Source organism: Suncus etruscus, chromosome 5 (assembly GCF_024139225.1).
Source record: "Suncus etruscus isolate mSunEtr1 chromosome 5, mSunEtr1.pri.cur, whole genome shotgun sequence".
In the NCBI taxonomy this organism is placed as follows: Eukaryota; Metazoa; Chordata; class Mammalia; order Eulipotyphla; family Soricidae; genus Suncus; species Suncus etruscus.
The window spans coordinates 32078040-32098148 of NC_064852.1; the positions used below are offsets into that span (position 1 = coordinate 32078040).

The 20109-nt window shown below is 38.5% G+C and overlaps 1 protein-coding gene and 1 non-coding gene across 2 annotated transcripts in view; both read right to left on the reverse strand.

The window, feature by feature from the left end:
• The window catches only part of DARS1 (aspartyl-tRNA synthetase 1), a 52781-nt gene that overhangs the window by 13307 nt on the left and 19365 nt on the right, over positions 1 to 20109 (reverse strand). The window contains 6 exon segments of the mRNA XM_049773757.1: positions 340 to 489; positions 2894 to 3028; positions 4178 to 4289; positions 9254 to 9313; positions 9622 to 9702; positions 11566 to 11668. Coding sequence (XP_049629714.1) covers positions 340 to 489; positions 2894 to 3028; positions 4178 to 4289; positions 9254 to 9313; positions 9622 to 9702; positions 11566 to 11668 — 641 coding nt within the window.
• Positions 4363 to 4549, reverse strand: LOC126009964 (small nucleolar RNA SNORA23). The gene has a single exon (XR_007496114.1). It is a non-coding gene; the product is annotated as a small nucleolar RNA SNORA23 (small nucleolar RNA).

Sequence of the window (20109 nt, forward strand, 5' to 3'; positions counted from 1 at the left end):
CTGAATCTGAACAAAAAACAAAAAACTTAGTTCAGAAAGCCAGAGGAATAGTACAGCCAAGCAGGATGCTGTCGTTGTGCTATGGCCGATCTTACATTCATTCCCAGTAACCACATATATTCCCTCAAGCACCACCAGGAGATACCTGAGTGTAAAACAGGATTAAGGCCTGGCACTGACAGGCATTGACCCCAATTCCCCCAAAATTCCACAATTAAACAAAACCCTAGAATAAAATTTAGTTCACATTATTAATTCAAGAATTCATTTTTAAAGAACTAAATTGATTTGAAATTAAGAGTATGCAAAAATATAATATAAATATAAATATATATTCTTACCTTTCTTGAAGTCCTTTGAATATCTGTACTAAGGTATCTGTAATTTCTTCAATAACTTCATGGTAATGGTAATTAAAAGCCATTTCAATGTCCAAGCCAACAAATTCAGTCAAATGTCTATGGGTATTTGAATCTTCAGCTCTAAATACTGTAAGATTAATAAACAAAATTTTATAATAATAAATAGTTTGAAGTTTTGGATAAATGAGATTTTAAATAGACTATTACTCAAATGGCATTATTTTTGATTAATGATCAAATGATCATTATAGGGTTGGAAAGACCCATGATAAGTCATCGGTTTCAGCATTCTCTTGGATGGCAGTATCATTATAAACTTCCACAGTCTGAGTAAAAACTGTAACAAATGTAAATTAATAAATGAGGCGCATAAGAACCCTGAGGAAATGCAAGATTCTGAAGTACCTTCTCAATAATTAAAAATAGAGTCAATATAGTGAGTTCTCAATTTTATTAAAACTTAAATCAAGCTAAATGAAATCTGTACAGATGAAGTAACATCATACATATATTCTCGCCATTTCTTCAGACCTGTTCTGATTATACTTACAGTACTTTCCTCTAGCTCTAGCCTTCCTCACTCTAGTTCTGCTTTATCCTTCATGTCACTGCAAGATCAACATTCCTATAACAGATCCTTGGTTCAGTAACTGACAAGTTTCCTAGTGACTACTCTAACATATAAAGTGACAAAAAGTTAAGAAACTTAAATGCTTTAAATTTTCATCCTACCATGTATTTTCTATTTCTTATTTCTTACTGCTTCCTATTATTACAACTCTATTTTTATTTTCACCCATAGTCCTTGTTTTATTACTCATCTTTTTATTAGAATGCCATCTCCACTGGTCTGTATCTCCTACTTCACCTGTAAAATTCATTTCAGTTAGATTTTTCTTTTATGGTACCTACCAAACTCCACCCTCCTCTTTTTGCATATTCTCTATGCTACATAATTAACACCAATCTGTGATTGGTACAGCAAGCAATCTGATTATCGGCTTAAAAATCTGCTGACAGATCAGAAAACACGACTAACTGCTGTATTGTAAGCATGTTTTATACCACAGGAAAAGGGACAATGTTTATTTCCCTGTCACACAAAGCACAGCCTGCCTATCAGTTACATCAGCAGTACATCAATGTCATGAGAACGGCAATCATCCAGACGTATTGGTCAGAACTAGCATTTTTAAAAGATCTTCAGTAATTTATGTGCACTTTTAAATTTAACAAATGTTTCTGCCGATTGTATAATGACTTCATTGGAGATACAATAATTATTTACAATTGTGCCTTCTTCTGTACTTTTGGTTTTTCCACCTTCTTTTTTTTTTTTTCTTTCGTTTTGTGGAACCACACCTGGTGATGCTCAGGGGTTTTTCTCTTGGCCTCTACGGTCAGAAATCACTCCTGGCAGGCACGGGGGGACCATATGGAGATGCCAGGATTCGAACCAACATCAATCCTGGGTCGGACCGCTTGCTATTGCTCGGATCCCGCTTTCTTTCTTTTTTATAAAAAATTTTTCTTTTTGGTGCAAGAGTGATATCACAGCAGCTAGAAGCATTTGCCTTGGATGCAGCAACCCCGGACAGACCTCATAAGGTTCTCCAGAGCCTGCCAGGAGTGATTTTTGATCGAAGAGTTAAGAGAAACCACTGAGCGTTCATCAGATGTGAGACCCAATCCCCCCCCCCCCCCGCCCGCACATTTTCTTTCTTTCTCTTCTTTTTTCTTGTATTTGTTATATTCTTTTTTTTGTTTGTTTGTTTGTTTTGGGTCAACACTCAGCTGACGCTCAGGGTTTACTCATGGCTATGGTGCTTCAGAAATTGCTCCTTGGCTTGGGGGACCATATGGGACACCGGGGATTGAAACCAGGTCGGACCATGCATGCGCTATCACTCCCAATCCCCTGTTTATATTCTTTTTAAAGTAACTTTGCTCTTTCACTTATCTGAAAAAAATATTTTTATTGTCAACTATGTCAATTATGTGATGCATTTTCTTTAAATAAAGTAAAAAAAAAATTGACAAACAATAGTTGAATCAAGAACATTGTTGCTTTTTACCTCAAATTCTAGTGCTTAAAGGATAGTGCTTAAGTAAATTTAAACTTTCTTAAAAAAATTTTTTTTTCTTTATTTAAGCACCATGATTACATACATGATTGTAGCTGGGTTTCAGTAATAAAAAGAATATCCCCCACCAGTGCAACCTTCCCACCACCAATGTCCCCCCCCCCCATCTCCCTCCTTTTCTACCCCCTGCCTGTATTCAAGACAGGCATTCTACTTCTCTCAAAATGAACACTTTTTGGGTCATACCAGCAGCACTCAGGGAACTGCTATAAGTCATATAGTGCTGGGGTTCAAATTCAGATATTCTGCATGCAAAATATACACTCCAACTCACTAAGTATCTCTGACTCCCAAGAGAGAGTTTTTGTGTCTATGTATTCAATACTTATAAAACCACAGTTATAGTATAATTAATGAACTTTGAGAAATTACAGAAATAAATCTTACCTGGTCCAATGCAGAAAACTTTCTCAAAATCAGCACAAATACACATTTGCTTGTACAGTTGTGGGGACTGAGCCAGATAAGCGTTATTTTTAAAATATGACACGGTGAATACATTGGCGCCTCCTTCGCTGGCAGCTGAAATGCAAACATTTATTAAATTATCAACTGTTAGGTCACTAAGAACTTTTAGTAAACGGCTTTCTATTCATATAGTTATCATATATAGAGAGAGATGTGCCCCACCTGGTTCTAGGAACCATGTTCCAGGGGTACATGCCCAGGAATCATTCAGGACTGTGGCCAGCAGTGATGGGGATGGTGAACGTGTTTGATCCAGGATCAAATCTGGATGTGCTCTAAACCTTTGAATCACACCTCTGGCTCCCTAATGTTACATTTTTGGCATTCATTTCAAATCTTCAGGGCCAGAGAGATAGCACAGCAGTAGGGCATTTGCTTTGCATGCCGCTAACCCAGAACCAAAAGTGGTTCGATTCCCATCATCCTACCCTGTCAAGGGCGAATTCTGAGTGCAGAGACAAGAGTGACCCCTGAATGCAACTGGGTGTGGTCCAACAACCAACCAACCAACCAACCAACCAACCAACCAATCAATCAATCAAGTTAATTAAAAAAATTAAAGAATCTTATTAAAGGTACTTCGAAGTGAAAAAAATTAAAGAAAATACCAATAATTTTCTAATAGAGCCATCTTTAATTTCTTGCTTATAATTCAATACCATTTGTAACACATATTTGTGTTATTTAGGTAATGCTAGAAAAGATCACATGATTAAGACAAAGCTCTTGTGTAAAAATGAGAATAAAAACTTCCTATCTGTAGTACTTTGTTATTCTGCAATTAGTACTAACGAAAAGAAAATTGTGCCAATTTAGAAAGAAATGGATAAAAAATTATAAATGAGAACCTTGCTTTATAGATTACAGCTTCATTTTAAAACCATTGTTGCAGACTCCTGAAAGAAGTACATACAGTATTATCAATGTTAGTGATACGTGACTACTGTTCAGTAGTCTTCAAATTAAAGAAAAAAAAAAAACGTTTCTGTGGTGCCCCTAATTAAACACAGGGTCTCACACACATTAGGTATGGAATTCTACCACTGAGCTCTTTCTCCGTGGCTGTGGTCTTCAAATTAGATAGCTTCATAACAATAAACCTTAAGGGACTCATGGAATTAGAAAATTTAAGAGAATTAGTCTTTACCAAATTTGAGGAAAGCAGATGTACTTTTAGAAACTGAGAAATAGTTTAAAGCATACCTGAGATTATTTTAGGAGTTTGGATCTCCACAAAACCCTTGTTAATTAAAGTTTCCCGGAAAAGATGGCAGATTCCAGACTGGAGACGGAAGACTGCTTGACTAGTTGATGTCTATAAAACAACAATAAAACCCAATCAAATAAATTTGACATACGAATTGAGATGTAGTATTTTCTTTAAAAATAAAAGTGTGGGAATTTGGAGGTTGGCCAATTGTAGTTATATACAGATCCCAAGAGACAACACTGAACCAGTTCTATGATGCCAAGTTTATGCTCTGAATGACTGATGTTTGTGTGACTAGTAAGATTTGAATGCAAACTGTAAATCGATACTCCTATATGATAGATGAAAACTGCATCCATTACAGTATCCACTGAAATGCTGTGGTATCTCAGAGGGCCACCTGCCTGGAAATGTTATGTATATATCTTATATTATACTTTATTATATAAGAAAAATATAATTTGGCTCCATTACAATCAGTTTGAGAATGTTATAGTTATTATTATTATTATTATTATTATTATTATTATTATTATATATATATATTTTTTGGTTTTTGGGTCACAGCCGGCAGCATTCAGGGGTTACTCCTGGCAGGCTTGGGGGGGGCCATATGAGATGCCGGGATTAGAACCACTGTCAGTCCTGGATCAGCTGCTTGCAAGGCAAACTCCCTACTGCTGTGCTATCTCTCCGCCCCAGAATGTTATCTTTTAAACCAGGGGTCTCAAACTCACGGCCCGTTTGCGGCCCTCCATACAACATTTTGTGGCCCTGCCCTAGAGGAATCTTTTTTTGTTTTGTTTTAGTTGTTTGGGTCACACCCCCCAATGTTTAAGGCTTACTACTGACTTTGCACTCAAGGATCACCCCGACTTTGCCTCCTGCGGCCCCCAGGTAAATTGAGTTTGAGATCCCTGTTAAACAAATGGAACTACATTAAACAAAGAATCTTCTGCAATTCAATGGAAATAGTGAGTAGGATACAAAGACTATACGTAAAATGGGAAAACTACTCAACCGAAACCCATATAATAAGGGGTTAATATCGACGGCACTGGTAGAATTTAGCAAGAAAAAACATCTAACCTCATCTAAAAATGGAAAGAATGAACTAACATTTCTTTAAAGAAAAAATGCCAAAAGGCACATGAAAAAATGTTCCACACATCATTAATCATCAGGGAGATGCAAATAAAAAACAATGAGATATCATCTCACACCAGAGATTGGCACAGATGTAGGGAGAAAGGGATTCTCATTCACTGCTGGTGGGAATGTAGAGTGGTCTAGACTTTTAGAAAATAGGGATATTCCTCAAAAAAACTAGGAATTGAACTTCTCTATGACCCAGCAACATCACTCTTAGGAATATACCCTTGGAGTCCCAAAAACACAATGCAGAAAGCCTACTGCATTCCTGTGTTCATTGCAGCATTATTCAGAATAGCCAGAATCTGAAAACAACCCAAATGCCTGAGAAGAGATAAGTGGATAAAGGAACAGTGGTAGAGCTATACAATGGAATACTCCACAGCTGTTAAGAAAAATGAAATTATGAAATCTGCTTATGCATGGATGGATAGATGGATATGGAAAGTGCTAAGTGAAATGATTCAGAGGGAGAGACATAGAATGACCATACTCAACTTGTGGTATACATATAAAAAAAAAAAAAAGACAACGGGGCTGGAGCGAAAGCAAGGTTGTAGGGCATTTGCCTTGCATTTGGCTGACCCGGGGATGTAACCAGGTTCAATCCTTGGCATCCCATATGGTCCCCTGAATCTACCAGGAGTGATTTCTGTTTTTTTTTTTTTTTTTTTTTTGGGGGGGGGTGGTGGTCACACTTGGCAGCGCTCAGAAATCACTCCTGGCAGGCTCGGGGGACCATATGAGATGCCGGGATTCAAACCACTGTCCTTCTGCATGCACAAGTCAAATGCCCTACCTCCATGCTATCTCTCTGGCCCTAGGAGTGATTTCTGAGTGCAGAGCCAGGAATAACGCTCTGAGCACTGCTGGGTGTAGCCCAAAACAAACAAGCAAACGATAGTATGTTATTAATATCCAAAAACAATAGAGACAAAGGCAGGAGGACCACTTCATGGTAGGAAATTTGCCACAAATAGTGGGGAGCACAATTAGGGCAGAGAAGGAACCAATATGATGATGATAATTGAAATGATTAGTCTGGACAAGAACTGCTGAAAGGAGATAAAATGATATGCGTGATACTCCTTCAATAACAATATTGCAAACCAACATTTAAAGGGGTAAAAAAGGAAGAGAAAGGAGAGGAGAGGGGAGAGAAGCAATATGTCTGCCCCAGAGGCAGGCAGGGTTCAGGGCAAAGAAGAGGGCAGGAGGAAAACTGGAGACATTGGTGGTGGGAAATGTGTATTAGTGAAGGGTGTTGGACATTGTATGACTAAAATTCAATCATGAATAACATTGTAACTATGAAAAAAAACCCAAAACAAAGCCAACTGTATTATGAACAACCCTGTAACCAAGGTGTTTAAATAAAATAATTAAAAAAAAAAAGAAATTCACGAGGCTGGAGCAATAGCACAGCGGTTGGACCTTCGCTTTGCAGACGGCTGACATGAACGGACCTGGATTTGATCCCTGATGTCCCTTATGGTCCCCCAAGCCAAGACCGATTTCTTAGTGCATAGCCAGGAGTAAGTAACCCCTGAGCATCACCAGGTGTGGCCCAAAAACAAAAACAAAAAAAACAAATCCTTGTCCCAACTGAACTTACTTGGGGAGGTGGTATTTTGGACACTGACAGAGAACAGTGGGTTCTCTGGGTGAGGTGTTGAAATAGTGTTTCACTGAGAAATGATTGATTACATTATAAATCCCATGACTTCAATAAAAATGGTTTGGAAAAAAAATGTTATCTTGAATTTTTCATATTATAAAGTATGACAACTCTGCCCTTTATTTACAACATATCCATCTCTTTGCTAAAAGCTGCAAGTCTATTGAGATAAGTTAAATAATAGTTGAAAAACAAAGTAACTTAAGGATTTCAAGTGACTAATGTATACAATGCTTCCAAACTGTAAAGGTAAAGTAGGGGCTAATGGGGCTTATGCTATAGCAAAGCAGATAGGGTGCTTGCCTTGCACATGGCAACGAGTTTGATCTCTGGCACCACATTTGGTCTTCTAAACACTGCCAGGATCCCTGAACAGACAGGCAAGGGAGTAAAGTCTGAATCACCATTCGGAGGTCCCAGAAACAAAAACTTTTTAAAGAAAGCCACTGTCCTCTCTTGAACACTTCTCTTCTCTGGGGCCTGAAGGTAAGTATGATACTACAGCAAGTAGGGAGCCTGATTAGCACGTGTAACCGACTTGAAGTTCAATGCCCTGACACCCCATATGACCTCCTGAGCCCACTCAGGAGTAACTCCCCTGAGTGCAGAGCCAGGGAGTAAGTCTTGAGTATCCTCTGGGTATATAGCCCAAATACCACCCCACCCCAAAAAATACCTTAAAAATAAATAAATATAATGAATAAAAATAATAATAATATAAAAATCCATTTCTGCCCCTATCCCCCATCTTTTTTTTTTTTTTTTACCACCTTACCTCTTTAGGAAACTATTTTTCATCTAAACTTATTTTTTTTTGGGAGGTGGGTCATCACTTGGCTATGCTCAGGGCTGACTCCTCGCTCTGTACTCAGGGATCATTCCTGGGTCAAGCAGCTGATTTGCTGTACTATCTTTCTATTTGGCCCTGTACCCCTTTCTTTTTTCTGGGATACACCTGGTGGTGCTCAGGACTTACTCTTGTTTTTTTGTTAAGGATCACTCTTGGCGATGCTCAGGGGATCATCTGGGGTGCAGTGACCAAATCTTGGTTGGCTTTGTGAAAAAGTAAGTTGCCTGCTAAATTGTCTCTCTAGCCCAGTAAACTTATACTTAGAAGATATGTTTGAGGGGCCGGGCGGTGGCGCTAAAGGTAAGGTGCCTGCCTTGCCTGCACTAGCCTTGGACGGACCGAGGTTCGATCCCCCGGTGTCCCATATGGTCCCCCAAGCCAGGAGCAACTTCTGAGCACATAGCCAGGAGTAACCCCTGAGCGTTACCGGGTGTGGCCCAAAAACCAAAAAAAAAAAAAAAAAAAGAATATATGTTTGAGTCATACATTTATAATAGTGTTTTAATAGTTAATTAATAAAATCATTAATATTATATATACTATGATAATATGTTTATAATAGTGTTGACTCAAGATTTTGATGCATGTAATAATTTCACCTCTGAAGCAGAGAAATATCTAAGACTCTCCACTTGAATTTTGAGCTCTAAGTAAAGGAGAAACACATGGAAAAGACATTAAAAAAGAAAAACACTGCTTTTACAACACTGATGAAAGTAATGAACACTAACTTGCAACCAAACCAGAAAGGGAAGTAGAAGATATATGTAATTACTACACAAACCATCAAGGTCAACTACCTCTTTATTAATAATTCTGTGCACAGGTCACTTTCAAATGATTGGGGCATTAGTAACTAAAATCCACCTGTTCTAAAACGTGCACATACATCTAATTGCTGATTAACTTGTCTAAAACAGGTGTCACCTGAAAGCAAGCTCATTTACTGACTTCCATGTTCCTTCTTCATTTTAAACTAAAAAAAGGTCATTATTCTGTGAATTATTACTTTTTGTTTTTGTTTTTTTGGGCCACACCGTTTGATGCTCAGGGGTTACTCCTGGCTAAGCGCTCAGAAATTGCTCCTGGCTTGGGGGTCCATATGGGACGCTGGGGGATGGAACGGCGGTTCTTCCTTGGCTAGCGCTTGCAAGGCAGACACCTTACCTCTAGCACCACCTCACCGGCCCCGTGAATTATTACTTGACTGTTATCTACTATTCTGTTTAAGAGAAGGGTAAAACAGAAGGAGATACTGTTTTTTTTTTTTTTTATGACCATACTTATACATAAGCAAGTAGCATTAGTTCTCTAAGCCAGCAACAGGCTTCAAGTCCCTGCCCATCTTGATTTTGGTACAAGAATGTCATTTAATAAATTAAGCCATACCCTAAGATCAATGACTCTGTTATCTAATCTTGTATCCTGGTTAACAGTAGCTCTTCCTTCCTGAAAGAAAAGAAAAAATAAATTTTATCAATTATTTAAGAACACACACAAATATCATGTTTTTTTTTAACTCTCTTTTTTAAAATGAGTGGAAATCACTCATTACTGATTTTTTCTTTGTTTGCTTTTTTAGGCCAGTTCTGGTAGCATTCAGGGGTTACTCCTGGCAGGCTCAGGGGACTATATGGGATGCCAGGGATTAATCCCCAGTTGGCCATGTGCAAGGCAAATGCCTTACCCACAGTGCTATGGTTCTGCCCTCTTCCCCTCTCCCCACCCAGTAGTATTTTATGAGTATCAATTTTCACCTCATCTCCTTCCCCTTCGGGTCTTACAGCATCATCCAATTGCAGTGGCAAGCGGGGTTCAGCCAAACTGATCACATACATCTAAAATGAAAGATCACCAAAAATATCAGGAAGAATAAAACCTGGTATCTTTCACTTAACGAATCACTCTGTACCCCTCAGGAAAAAAAAAAAAAAACCACAAAAACACAAAATAAGAACAAAAAAACTACAATTAAATGTGAAATAACACTTGTAAACATCTTGAACCAAAACTAAAAAGTGAAGGCTCAAAGTGACAGTATAGTGGTTAGAATGTTTGCTTTGCGGGCCTGGAGAGATAGCACAGCGGTGTTTACCTTGCAAGCAGCTGATCCAGGACCAAAGGTGGTTGGTTCGAATCCCATTGTCCCATATGGTCCCCCGTGCCTGCCAGGAGCTATTTCTGAGCAGACAGCCAGGAGTAACCACTGAGCAATGCCGGGTGTGGCCCAAAAGCCAAAAAAAAAAAAAAAAACAAAACAAAAACAAAACTACTCACTGAGGTTAACGCCAGGGATTGAACACGGGTCGGCAGAATGCAAAGCAAACGTCCTAACTGCTGTGCTCCAGCCCAACCTTTATTGTTTTATTTTTAATTAAACATGGTCTACTAGTTGGTAGTCACAGGGGATGTTCCGTTACTTACAGTAATTACATGCCTTAAGGATAAAGCAGTTAGATAGAGGACCTCATTTAAGAAAGGAAATTATACTCTCAGTTGATCACATTTATCACTCATTTTGAAAACAATGAAAATGTCAAGGATACCCAAGTCTTCCTCACAGTAAAATGTTTATGTGTCACCAGTTCCTCTACCAAGTTGTAACATTTCTCCTTCCTTGATCTCCAATGCAAAGCTGGGGAACTGGATAGCTACTTTTTCCATTTTTCTTTTTTCTTGGTTTTTGAGCCACACCTACTGATGTACGGGGCTTATTTCTGGTTCTGTAGTCAGAGATTCTGCACTCAGAGATCACTCCTGGCAGTGTTCAGGGGACCATATGAAGTCTAGGGGATTGAACCCAGGTTGGCTGCGTGCAAGGGAAATGTCCTGCTTGCTATACTACTTCTTTGGTCCTTCTTTTTCTATTTTTTAACTAGTAGAAATTCATCATCTCCTTCATTAGATTGTGAGTACTTTTATCCCCAGAATTTCTCATTACTTGGCACAGATACATACTCAGCACTGCCTAATGAATGTATAAAAGAGCCACGGCTTATAATGATTCTATGTAGCATATATTAGCTTATGCTTTGTGAGATTCTTATGCAGCTATTTCCTGCCTTCCATATTTTGTTTCTGATGAATGGGGGTTGTGCTCCTATTTGTGGTACTTGTATGCTTTCAATTATTTTTATTAAACAAAAACTTGCCTGTAAGCACTTTCAGCTGCATATTATTCATATTTTCTTCTCCTTTTGTTGTTTTGTCTGTTTTGTTTTTATTTTTAGGCCAAACCTGGCAGTGCTCAGGACTTACTCTTGGCTCTGCATTTAGGAATCACTCCTGGAGGGATCAGGGGACCATATTGGATGACAGGATTGAACCCAGATCAGCCATATATATATGGCAAACACTCTATGCATTAAATAATTACTATGACCCTAATTAAGATCACACGTGAGCGCTTCCAGAGCAATGTCATATGGTATTTCCAGGAAAAAAAATCAATGAGCTCAGGTAATGTCACAATGAGTGTGCAGGCCTTCACAGATGGGCCTGTGTCAATGCCCAGAATTGTGATCAAATAAATGTTTTGTGTTTAAAATGATTAAGAATCAAGGTGATGTGTTTTATAAGAACAGCCAAATAAACCAGCAATTTAGACATCTTATTATTCACTATCAGCTAATTATTAAGAACAATAGTGTGACATAAATATTTATTAATTTCTGTACTCTTTTGAATTTGAAAAAGGTTACCTTTTGAACATGTAACTCTACATCTTGCTGCGTACAGCTTCCAATTTTCTGATTCACTTTTCTTACAACACCTTCTACATCTACGATGCTCTCTTTGTTGATGCTGTCAAAAGAGAAAATTTCCAACTTTAATCATCTCATCAGAGGTGTCAGAACTCATTTGGTGTTTCAATAGCAAAGCTGAATATATTAAATTTCCCTTTAATACAGAAAACCACTTGAGATAAGCAGTCTGTTTAACCTACTTGCAATAAGCTATTATGAAGCACACCTTGAGAGATTTCTTCCAGAGATGATTTTCTGAATGCCATAACTTAGATAAAATTTATAAAATATCCTAGACATAAAAGGCAGTGTGACCAGCAGCAAGTTGTGAGAGTAGAAAAAATGTCTTTCAATTATTAAAGAACATTTCCCTCCCTTATAGTGGAAACTTACTAAGATCAGCATTTCCTATAATAAGAAACAATGGCTTCAATAAATGCAATTGCTGATATGGAATGGAACTAAATAATAGAAGAAGGTCGAATGAAAAGATTTCAAGGTAGTAAGAGGACATTAGGGTGCTGCCTAATGTCTTCATTGCCTATAATTTCTAAGCACACATTGTCATTGGATTTATGACCGATAGTTTATAGGACTCTGTCTATATAAGAATGTCTACACATAGCTTAACACTCTAGAATAAAACAGTTGAACCTCCGGGGTAGCTTTATAACATTTTTGAGTTCTGAACTTAAGACATTCAAATTCAGGAATAAAAGATATTTGGATGTGGCTTACTAAACACATGTGGCAGATGTGCAGAGATACCCTGGCTCCACATTCAGGAATCGCTCCTGGAAGTACTTAGGGGACCATATGGGATACCAGTGATTGATCTAGGTTGGCTGAGTGCAAGCCAAGCTCCTATCCTCTTCGGTATCTCTCTAGGCACACTTTTGATGTTTCTTCCCTTCCTTTTAACTCCCTACTAGAAAATTCTTCTATTTGCAAGCAGTCGTCTTCAGGGCAAGTCTAAACATATTTACTTTCTTCAACTGAGCATTAGTTCTATACGTCAAAGACAGAAGCTGGAATTTGGTCAGACACTGTCCAAGGCTAGCTAAAGTTCTTACATCCAATTTTTTCCATACTTTTCCATTCAAGCTGCAACAAATTGAAAGACTTCATCTATTTGCTTGCTTATTTTTGGGCCATATCCAGAAGTGCTTAGAGCTTATTCTTGGCTCTGTTCTCAGGTGTCACTTCTGGTGGACTTGGGGGATTATATAGGGTCCAGAAGAGAGAACCCGAGCCTGCTATGTACAAGGAAAGAACCTTATCTGCTGAACTATCCCTTGAGCCCCAGATTTCATCTATTCATACTACATATAGGAATTCTATAGTCGTAGTATGATATATAATATGTTATATTTAGCCACAGCTTCTTTATGCCTCCACATATCACTGTACATTTAGTTGTTTTCCTATCTGTTGCTACTATATTTAACAATGCAATGATCATGGATGTGCATTCCTCCTTTCAATGTTTTTGTGTTTGGGAAGTAGATATCAAAAAGTGGAATACTAGATCATTTGTAAAATCTCTACAAATATTTCTCAAGAATAAAAAGGTAAGAATAGAGTATTTCCTTATGCATTCCACCAACAGTGAATGAGGGGTTTTTTCTTTTTACTACATATCTTCCAAGAATGTTTATTTTCAATCAATGATAACAATGCCATTCTTACAGTGAGGTATTTTGACTTGCATTTCCCTGATAAGTCAGGAAGAACACTTTTTCAGAACCCCCCTGGCTACTTGTATGTCCTCTCTGTGAAAGTGTCTGTTCATCTCCCTCTCCCCATTATTTTTGATGGCGTTATTGGTCTCTGTAAGTACTTTAGGTTATGTTGGATATTGAGCCCTTTATCTGAAATTTGGTGTGTATTTTCTATTTAATAGGGTGGCTTTTTTTCCTTCTTAACTTCTTTTGCCATATAATAAACTGACACCGGGGGCCCAGAGAGATAGCACAGCGGCGTTTGCCTTGCAAGCAGCTGATCAGGACCAAAGGTGGTTGGTTCTAATCCTGGTGTCCCATATGGTCCCCCGTGCCTGCCAGGAACTATTTCTGAGCAGACAGCCAGGAGTAAACCCTGAGCACCGCCGGGTGTAGGGCCCCAAAAACCAAAAAACCAAAAACCAAAAAAAAAAAAAAAAACCTGACACCGGACCAAAGCAAAAGTTGCAGTTGGATAGGGCATTTGCCTTTGCTCATAAACGACACAAGTTTGATGTGGTCCCCTCAAGACTGCCAGGAGTGATTTCTGAGCACACAGTCAAGAGTAAACTCTGAGCACAGCAGGGATGTGTGGCTCAAAAACAAAAACAAATTTGTCACTTGGATGGAACTAGGTGGGATCATGTTAAGTAAGTTAGAGAGGAAAAGGACATATAACAGATGATCTTATCTATGATATATGGATTAACAAAAGGGAACCAATTAGTATTAAATAGTAAATAACAACAAAACTTTGGCACTTGTGGTACTAAACTGAATTACCAAGCATTGACAGAAGAGTATGGAGAATAAAGAGGTGAACTACAAGTAACTTAAGGACACTGTTTGGAGAATAGTCTCACTCATCTAGGGTTTTAAGAAAAATAAAAGACATTTTTGCAACAATTCTCAGAGACAAAACAGAGGAGGGCCTGGAAGGGTCCAGCTCACGACATGAACTCACCACAAATGATTAGTGATGAGTGCTGTTAGAGAAATAACTACATTGAGAACTATCCTAACAATGTGAATGAAATGAGGGAAGTTGAAAGACTAGAGCACAGGCGGGGGTGGGGTGGGGAGGAGGGAGACTTGGGACATTGGTGATGGGAATGTTGCACCGGTGAAGGGGGGTGTTCTTTACATGATTACAATCATTTAAATAGATATTAAAAAAAAAACAACCCACAACCCACTGTTTGAGGGAAATGGGCACTGATAACATGGTAAATGTACACCAAAACCATAAATGTCAGCATTATTGTAAACATATTACTAGAGTAATTAAGAATCACTCCTAGGGGCCGGAGAGAGAGCATGGAGGTAAGGTGTTTGTCTTTCATGCAGAAGGACACTGGTTCAAATCCCGGCATCCCATATGGTCCCCCGTGCCTGCCAAGCACGTGTCACGTTTATGAGCGTGGAGCCAGAAGTAGCCCCTGCTGGGTGTGACCCCCCCAAAAATAAAAAAGAATCACTCCTAGCAGTGCTCAGGAGACCATATGGGAAGCTGGATATTGAATCTCAGTTGGCCATATGCAAGGCAAATGGCAAGTGCCCTACCTGCTGAACTATCTCTCCAACCCCAAGAGTTACAAGTGTAGCTTGAAAATGTCACTGACTTGCTGCAATTTCATGGTATGGCTTGAATGGATGAGAAATTGTTTCTTATAGATGAGAAAAGAAGTTGGCTTTTTGAGAAAGGACTGACTCCAACTTAAAGTACTCCAGTATGCAAAATGCTGTATCTAAGGTCTTCATATGCTGTAAAGAAATCTTCAAAGCTAACTGATAAACTTTATTGTTTTTTTTTCGGTAGTGGTGGTGGGGGGATTGGGCCACACCTGGAAATATTTAGGGATTACTCCTGGTTCAGTGTTCAGGAATTACTCCTGGCAGTACACAGGGAGCCATATTGAATGCTAGAGATCAAACCCAGGTTAGATACTCACAAGTGCCCTACCTGTTGTACTATCTATAGCCCTTTTATTGTTATTTCAAGAAATTGCCAGTCACCCAATTTTCACAATCATTAACCCCTTCAGTAATAAATAATTATCTTCATAGAAGAAAGATGTTCCACCAGCAAGACTATTGCTGTTAACACTGTTTCAGTGATAAAGTATTTTAAAATTGAGGTATGTACATATTTTAACATGCTAATGTATATTAACAGGCTCCAGTATTATTATAAAGCGATCGTATTATAGCTTTAATTTTACATCTTGAAATTAATGTACTGCCCTGTTTATATTTTGAAAGAATTTTTTGATAAGCAACTAAAAATTCTAATGTTTTTTTTAATTTTTATTTGTGTGTGAGACAAGAATTGAAACCAGAAAGAACTCAAACATGCAAGGCATTGTTTCTACCACCGAGCTAAAGAAAGTCTTAGGTTTTTATAGAGGATACGGCAAGGGGAAAAAAAACCCATGGTGGAAAACAGAGGATCTCCTGGGAATAATTTTATTGTAGAAATGGATGAAATAAATGAAACTTATCTTTTCAAGAGCTAAGTCAGCTATCTTTATTATTGCCACCATTTCCCCAAATACATTACCAATGCATTGTTTTATACTTCCTGCATTTTTCTAACCATCCTTTTAACCCTCCATATAATTAATCACTCCTCAAATAAGATGAATTAGGATAGTCTTGATATTAAAAATGCTTAGCTAAAAAAAATGCTTAGCTAATATATACAACAGACCTCCTGTCATCCATTAAGGACCATCATCTGTCTAATAGCTTACCTCTAACTTAATCTGTTTAGAATAATTTTTTTTAGAATAATTTTTGGGCCTGGAGAGATAGCACAGCGGCGTTTGCCTTGCAAGCAGCCGATCCAGGACCAAAGGTGGTTGGTTCGAATCCCGGTGTCCCATATGGTCCCCGTGCCTGCCAGGAGCTATTTCTGAGCAGACAGCCAGGAGTAACTCCTGAGCACCGCCGGATGTGGCCCAAAAAACAAAAAAAAAAAAAAAAAAAGAATAATTTTTTTTTTTTTTTTTTTTTTTTGTGGTTTTTGGGTTACACCCGGCAGTGCTCAGGGGTTACTCCTGGCTCCATGCTCAGAAATTGCTCCTGGCAGGCACGGGGGACCATATGGGACGCTGGGATTCGAACCGATGACCTCTTGCATGAAAGGCAAACGCTTTACCTCCATGCTATCTCTCCAGCCCCAAAAAAAGAATAATTTTTAAAAGCACCATTTCTTTAAAGTATTTTTATAAAATTACGATTGTGTGTGTGTGAGTGTAAAAAAGCAAGGGAGCTATGGTTCAAGCCCAGAACTTCCCACATGGCAATGCATGTCCTCTAACACTGAGTGACATTCTTAGTCTCTCAAAACATTAAGAACATATTATCTCTTTGGTCCCTAAAGTCCGTTTTATTATTATTAAAAAAAATGTTGGCCCATGTTCAGATATGCTCCAGGGACCATGTGATACTGGAACTGATGCTGGGCTCCAGCACACAAAGCATAGGCTCTTTCCTTTGACCTATCTTTATGGTTCCTGAAGTCTGTATTAAAAAACACACAGGTCAAGGAGGAAGAGAACATGCTTTGCATGAATGTTTTTGTATATATGTATTTTTTACATTATTATACATTTTTTGTATATGTGTATTTTTCTTAGATTTGAGGGAGGCACACAGAATAACTTAATTATCATGTTTAAAAACTACAAAAGGATTTTTTATCTCAATGTTACATTGGTCCTGAGCAACACCACTAGGTCCCCGAGTATTAATAAGTTGTGGCCCCTTAGGAAAAAAAAACAACAGGAAAGCAGCAAAGAACCACATTATAACTCAGCTTAGTAATAGATGTTAAAAGTTCTTGCACTTGAAGGAAGTTAATTTTCACTGTACAAAATAATTTACTAATACCATATCCTTATGACAAAAAAAAAACCTATATAAAGTTTTCAGCATACCTCTGTGGTACACTGAATTATATTACTGGTTTCCATTCATTACTTTTCTTAGGTAGAAAAATCCTTTGGAAAAAAAAAAAAAAAAAGAAGCCACCATCCTTTGCAATGGCTTCAGCCCCAAGATTTGCTTATCAATGAGCATCTTATCAGTGGATCAGATAGCAGCAAAAGACTGAAGTAGTACAACTAAACTTGTCCTTCAGCATTCCTGCTTTTTCATCATTAGAAGATGATGCCTTGGGTAAACTTCTGGTTCAGTAAGATTGAAAAACATAGGAATAGACTAGGATTCAAACGATACCAAGTCTAAAGATGTTTCAGTAAAAATCATACCAGTACAGGGGCTGGAGAGATAGCATGGAGATAAGGTGTTTGCCCTTCATGCAGAAGGTCGGTGGTTTGAATCCTGGCATCCCATATGGTCCCCTGAACCTGCCAGGAGTGATTTCTGAGCATAGAGCCAGGAGTAACCCCTGAGTGCTGCCAGGTGTGTGTGACCAAAAAAAAAAAAAAAAAAAAAAAACACACCAAAAAATCATACCAGTACTAAGAGAAATAACTTATTAAAAAATTATTCACCTGGGCCCGGAGAGATAGCACAGTGGCGTTTGCCTTGCAAGCAGCCGATCCAGGACCTAAGGTGGTTGGTTCGAATCCCGGTGTCCCATATGGCCCCCATGCCTGCCAGGAGCTATTTCTGAGCAGACAGCCAGGAGTAACCCCTGAGCACCACTGGGTGTGGCCCAAAAAACCAAAAAAAAAAAAAAAAAATTATTCACCTGTTAGCAATGCAGATCTGGGGGCCACCTCCAGTGATACCCAACCTGTCTGCAAAAGCTCACTGTTTCTGATGGCCACTGAGGCCACAGTCCAGGACATTGAAGAGGTCAGGTAGTGTCAAGGATTGAACTCAGGGATCCAGAGGAGTTGAACCAGCGCTATTCTCAGTAAAGCAAGTGCAGAGGTAAGGGCTAAACAGCTTAGTCTGACAATGGCTGACAATTGGGCCTCACAATCTTGCGTTGCTTGGCCTGGCTCAGGACATACTAGCTATGTACCCTACCACTTGAAATATTTTTGGGTATTTTCTTTTTTTATACTATTGGTTACCTTAATGGGAGCAAAAGTTTTTTTTTTACTATTTTGAGTTGTATTTCCCTAATACCAAATATACTGAGGATCTTTACATATGCTTATTGTTGTTAAGATGTAGATTTTCTTTATATATTATAAAGAAATTATATAGAATTATAAAGAATTGGGCTGGATCAGTGTGGCACTGATCTATCTTAATGGCCCACACTTTTGCTGCCAGTCCCAATAGAAATTCACTAAATCTTTTCTAAAAACAAGAGTTAAGTGATTTTTTTTACATATACTGTGAATTTCAGATATCAAATTTCACTTTGTGTGTGTGTGTGTGTGTGTGTGTGTGTGTGTGTGTGTGTGTGTGTGTGTGTGGTGCCAGAGATCGAATCCAGGACATTACACATGCAAAGCAAGTGCTTTGCTTCTGAGCTACATCCCTGGCATCTAATTCTTCTTCTTCTTCTTCTTCTTTTTTTTTTTTTTTTTTTGCTTTTTGGGCCACATCCAGTGATGCTCAGGGGTTACTCCTGGCTATGTACTCAAAAATCACTCCTGGCTTGGGGGACCAAATGCAATGCTGGGGGGATAGAACCAGGATCCATCCTAGGTTAGCACATGCAAGGCAGACACCCTACCACTTGCACCCTCACTCCAGCTCCTCTGGCATCTAATTCTAAAGCATTTCTTCATTAAAATTTTCAGTACAAATATTAAACTGGGAAGCAAACAGAAATCTGGTGTTTGTCCTCCAAAGGACTAACATCTGATTCCAATAAGAAGTATGCCCAAACCCTTTGGCTACAGCTATCCAGAACTGCAATCCTTAACAGGATAATGACCCAGTAAGCTCATCAACTTATTTATATGAGCCAGTTCTCTACTGTAAATATAGACATCTACCAGAGCATTGTAACATGCCTCTACAAGCATTTTAAATTTATTTTACACTTTCTCCAAATTACATTTCTCATGTGACAGATGTTACTATATAACAAAGCCCATTAGAATAGCCTTGCAGTGGTCCTCAAACTATGGCCCGTGGGCCACATATTGTATTTGAATCTGTTTTGTTTCTTCATTGCAAAATAAGATATATGCAGTGTGCATAAGAATTCGTTCATAAGTTTTGTTTTTACTATAGTCAGACCCTCTAATGGTCTGAGGGTCAGTGAACCGGCCCCCTGTTTAAAAAGTTTGAGAACCCCTGAAAGAGTTGCTAAATGAAAGATTTCTTTCTTTCTTTCTTTCTTTTTTTTTTGGTTTTTGGGCCACATCCGGTGGTGCTCAGGGGTTACTCCTGGCTTCTGCTCAGAAATAGCTCCTGGCAGGAACGGGGGACCATATGGGACACCGGGATTTGAACCAACCACCTTTGGTCCTAGATCGGCTGCTTGCACGGCAAACGCCGCTGGGCTATCTCTCCGGGCCTCTAAATGAAAGATTTCTAAATCAATGACTTATGAGTAAAATCTTGGTATCTGATAGTTCATGTAACAAAGAGATTTTTTTTTAAAGCCAGTCAAATTGAGCAGTGGGGGGGGTTATATACCAACTTTTGTGATACTAATGTTAATAAGTTCTGATAAACCACTGCCATTGGACCAGCCTCAAAGAGATATTTTAACCAACCAACTAAAGCAAATACTATTTTTTAGGTGAAAGATCTAAGAAGGAAAGAAAATCAATAAATTTATATGTAGCTAGGTGAGTCATTAAAAAATGAGGAACAAACGTGAGTCATCAGTTAG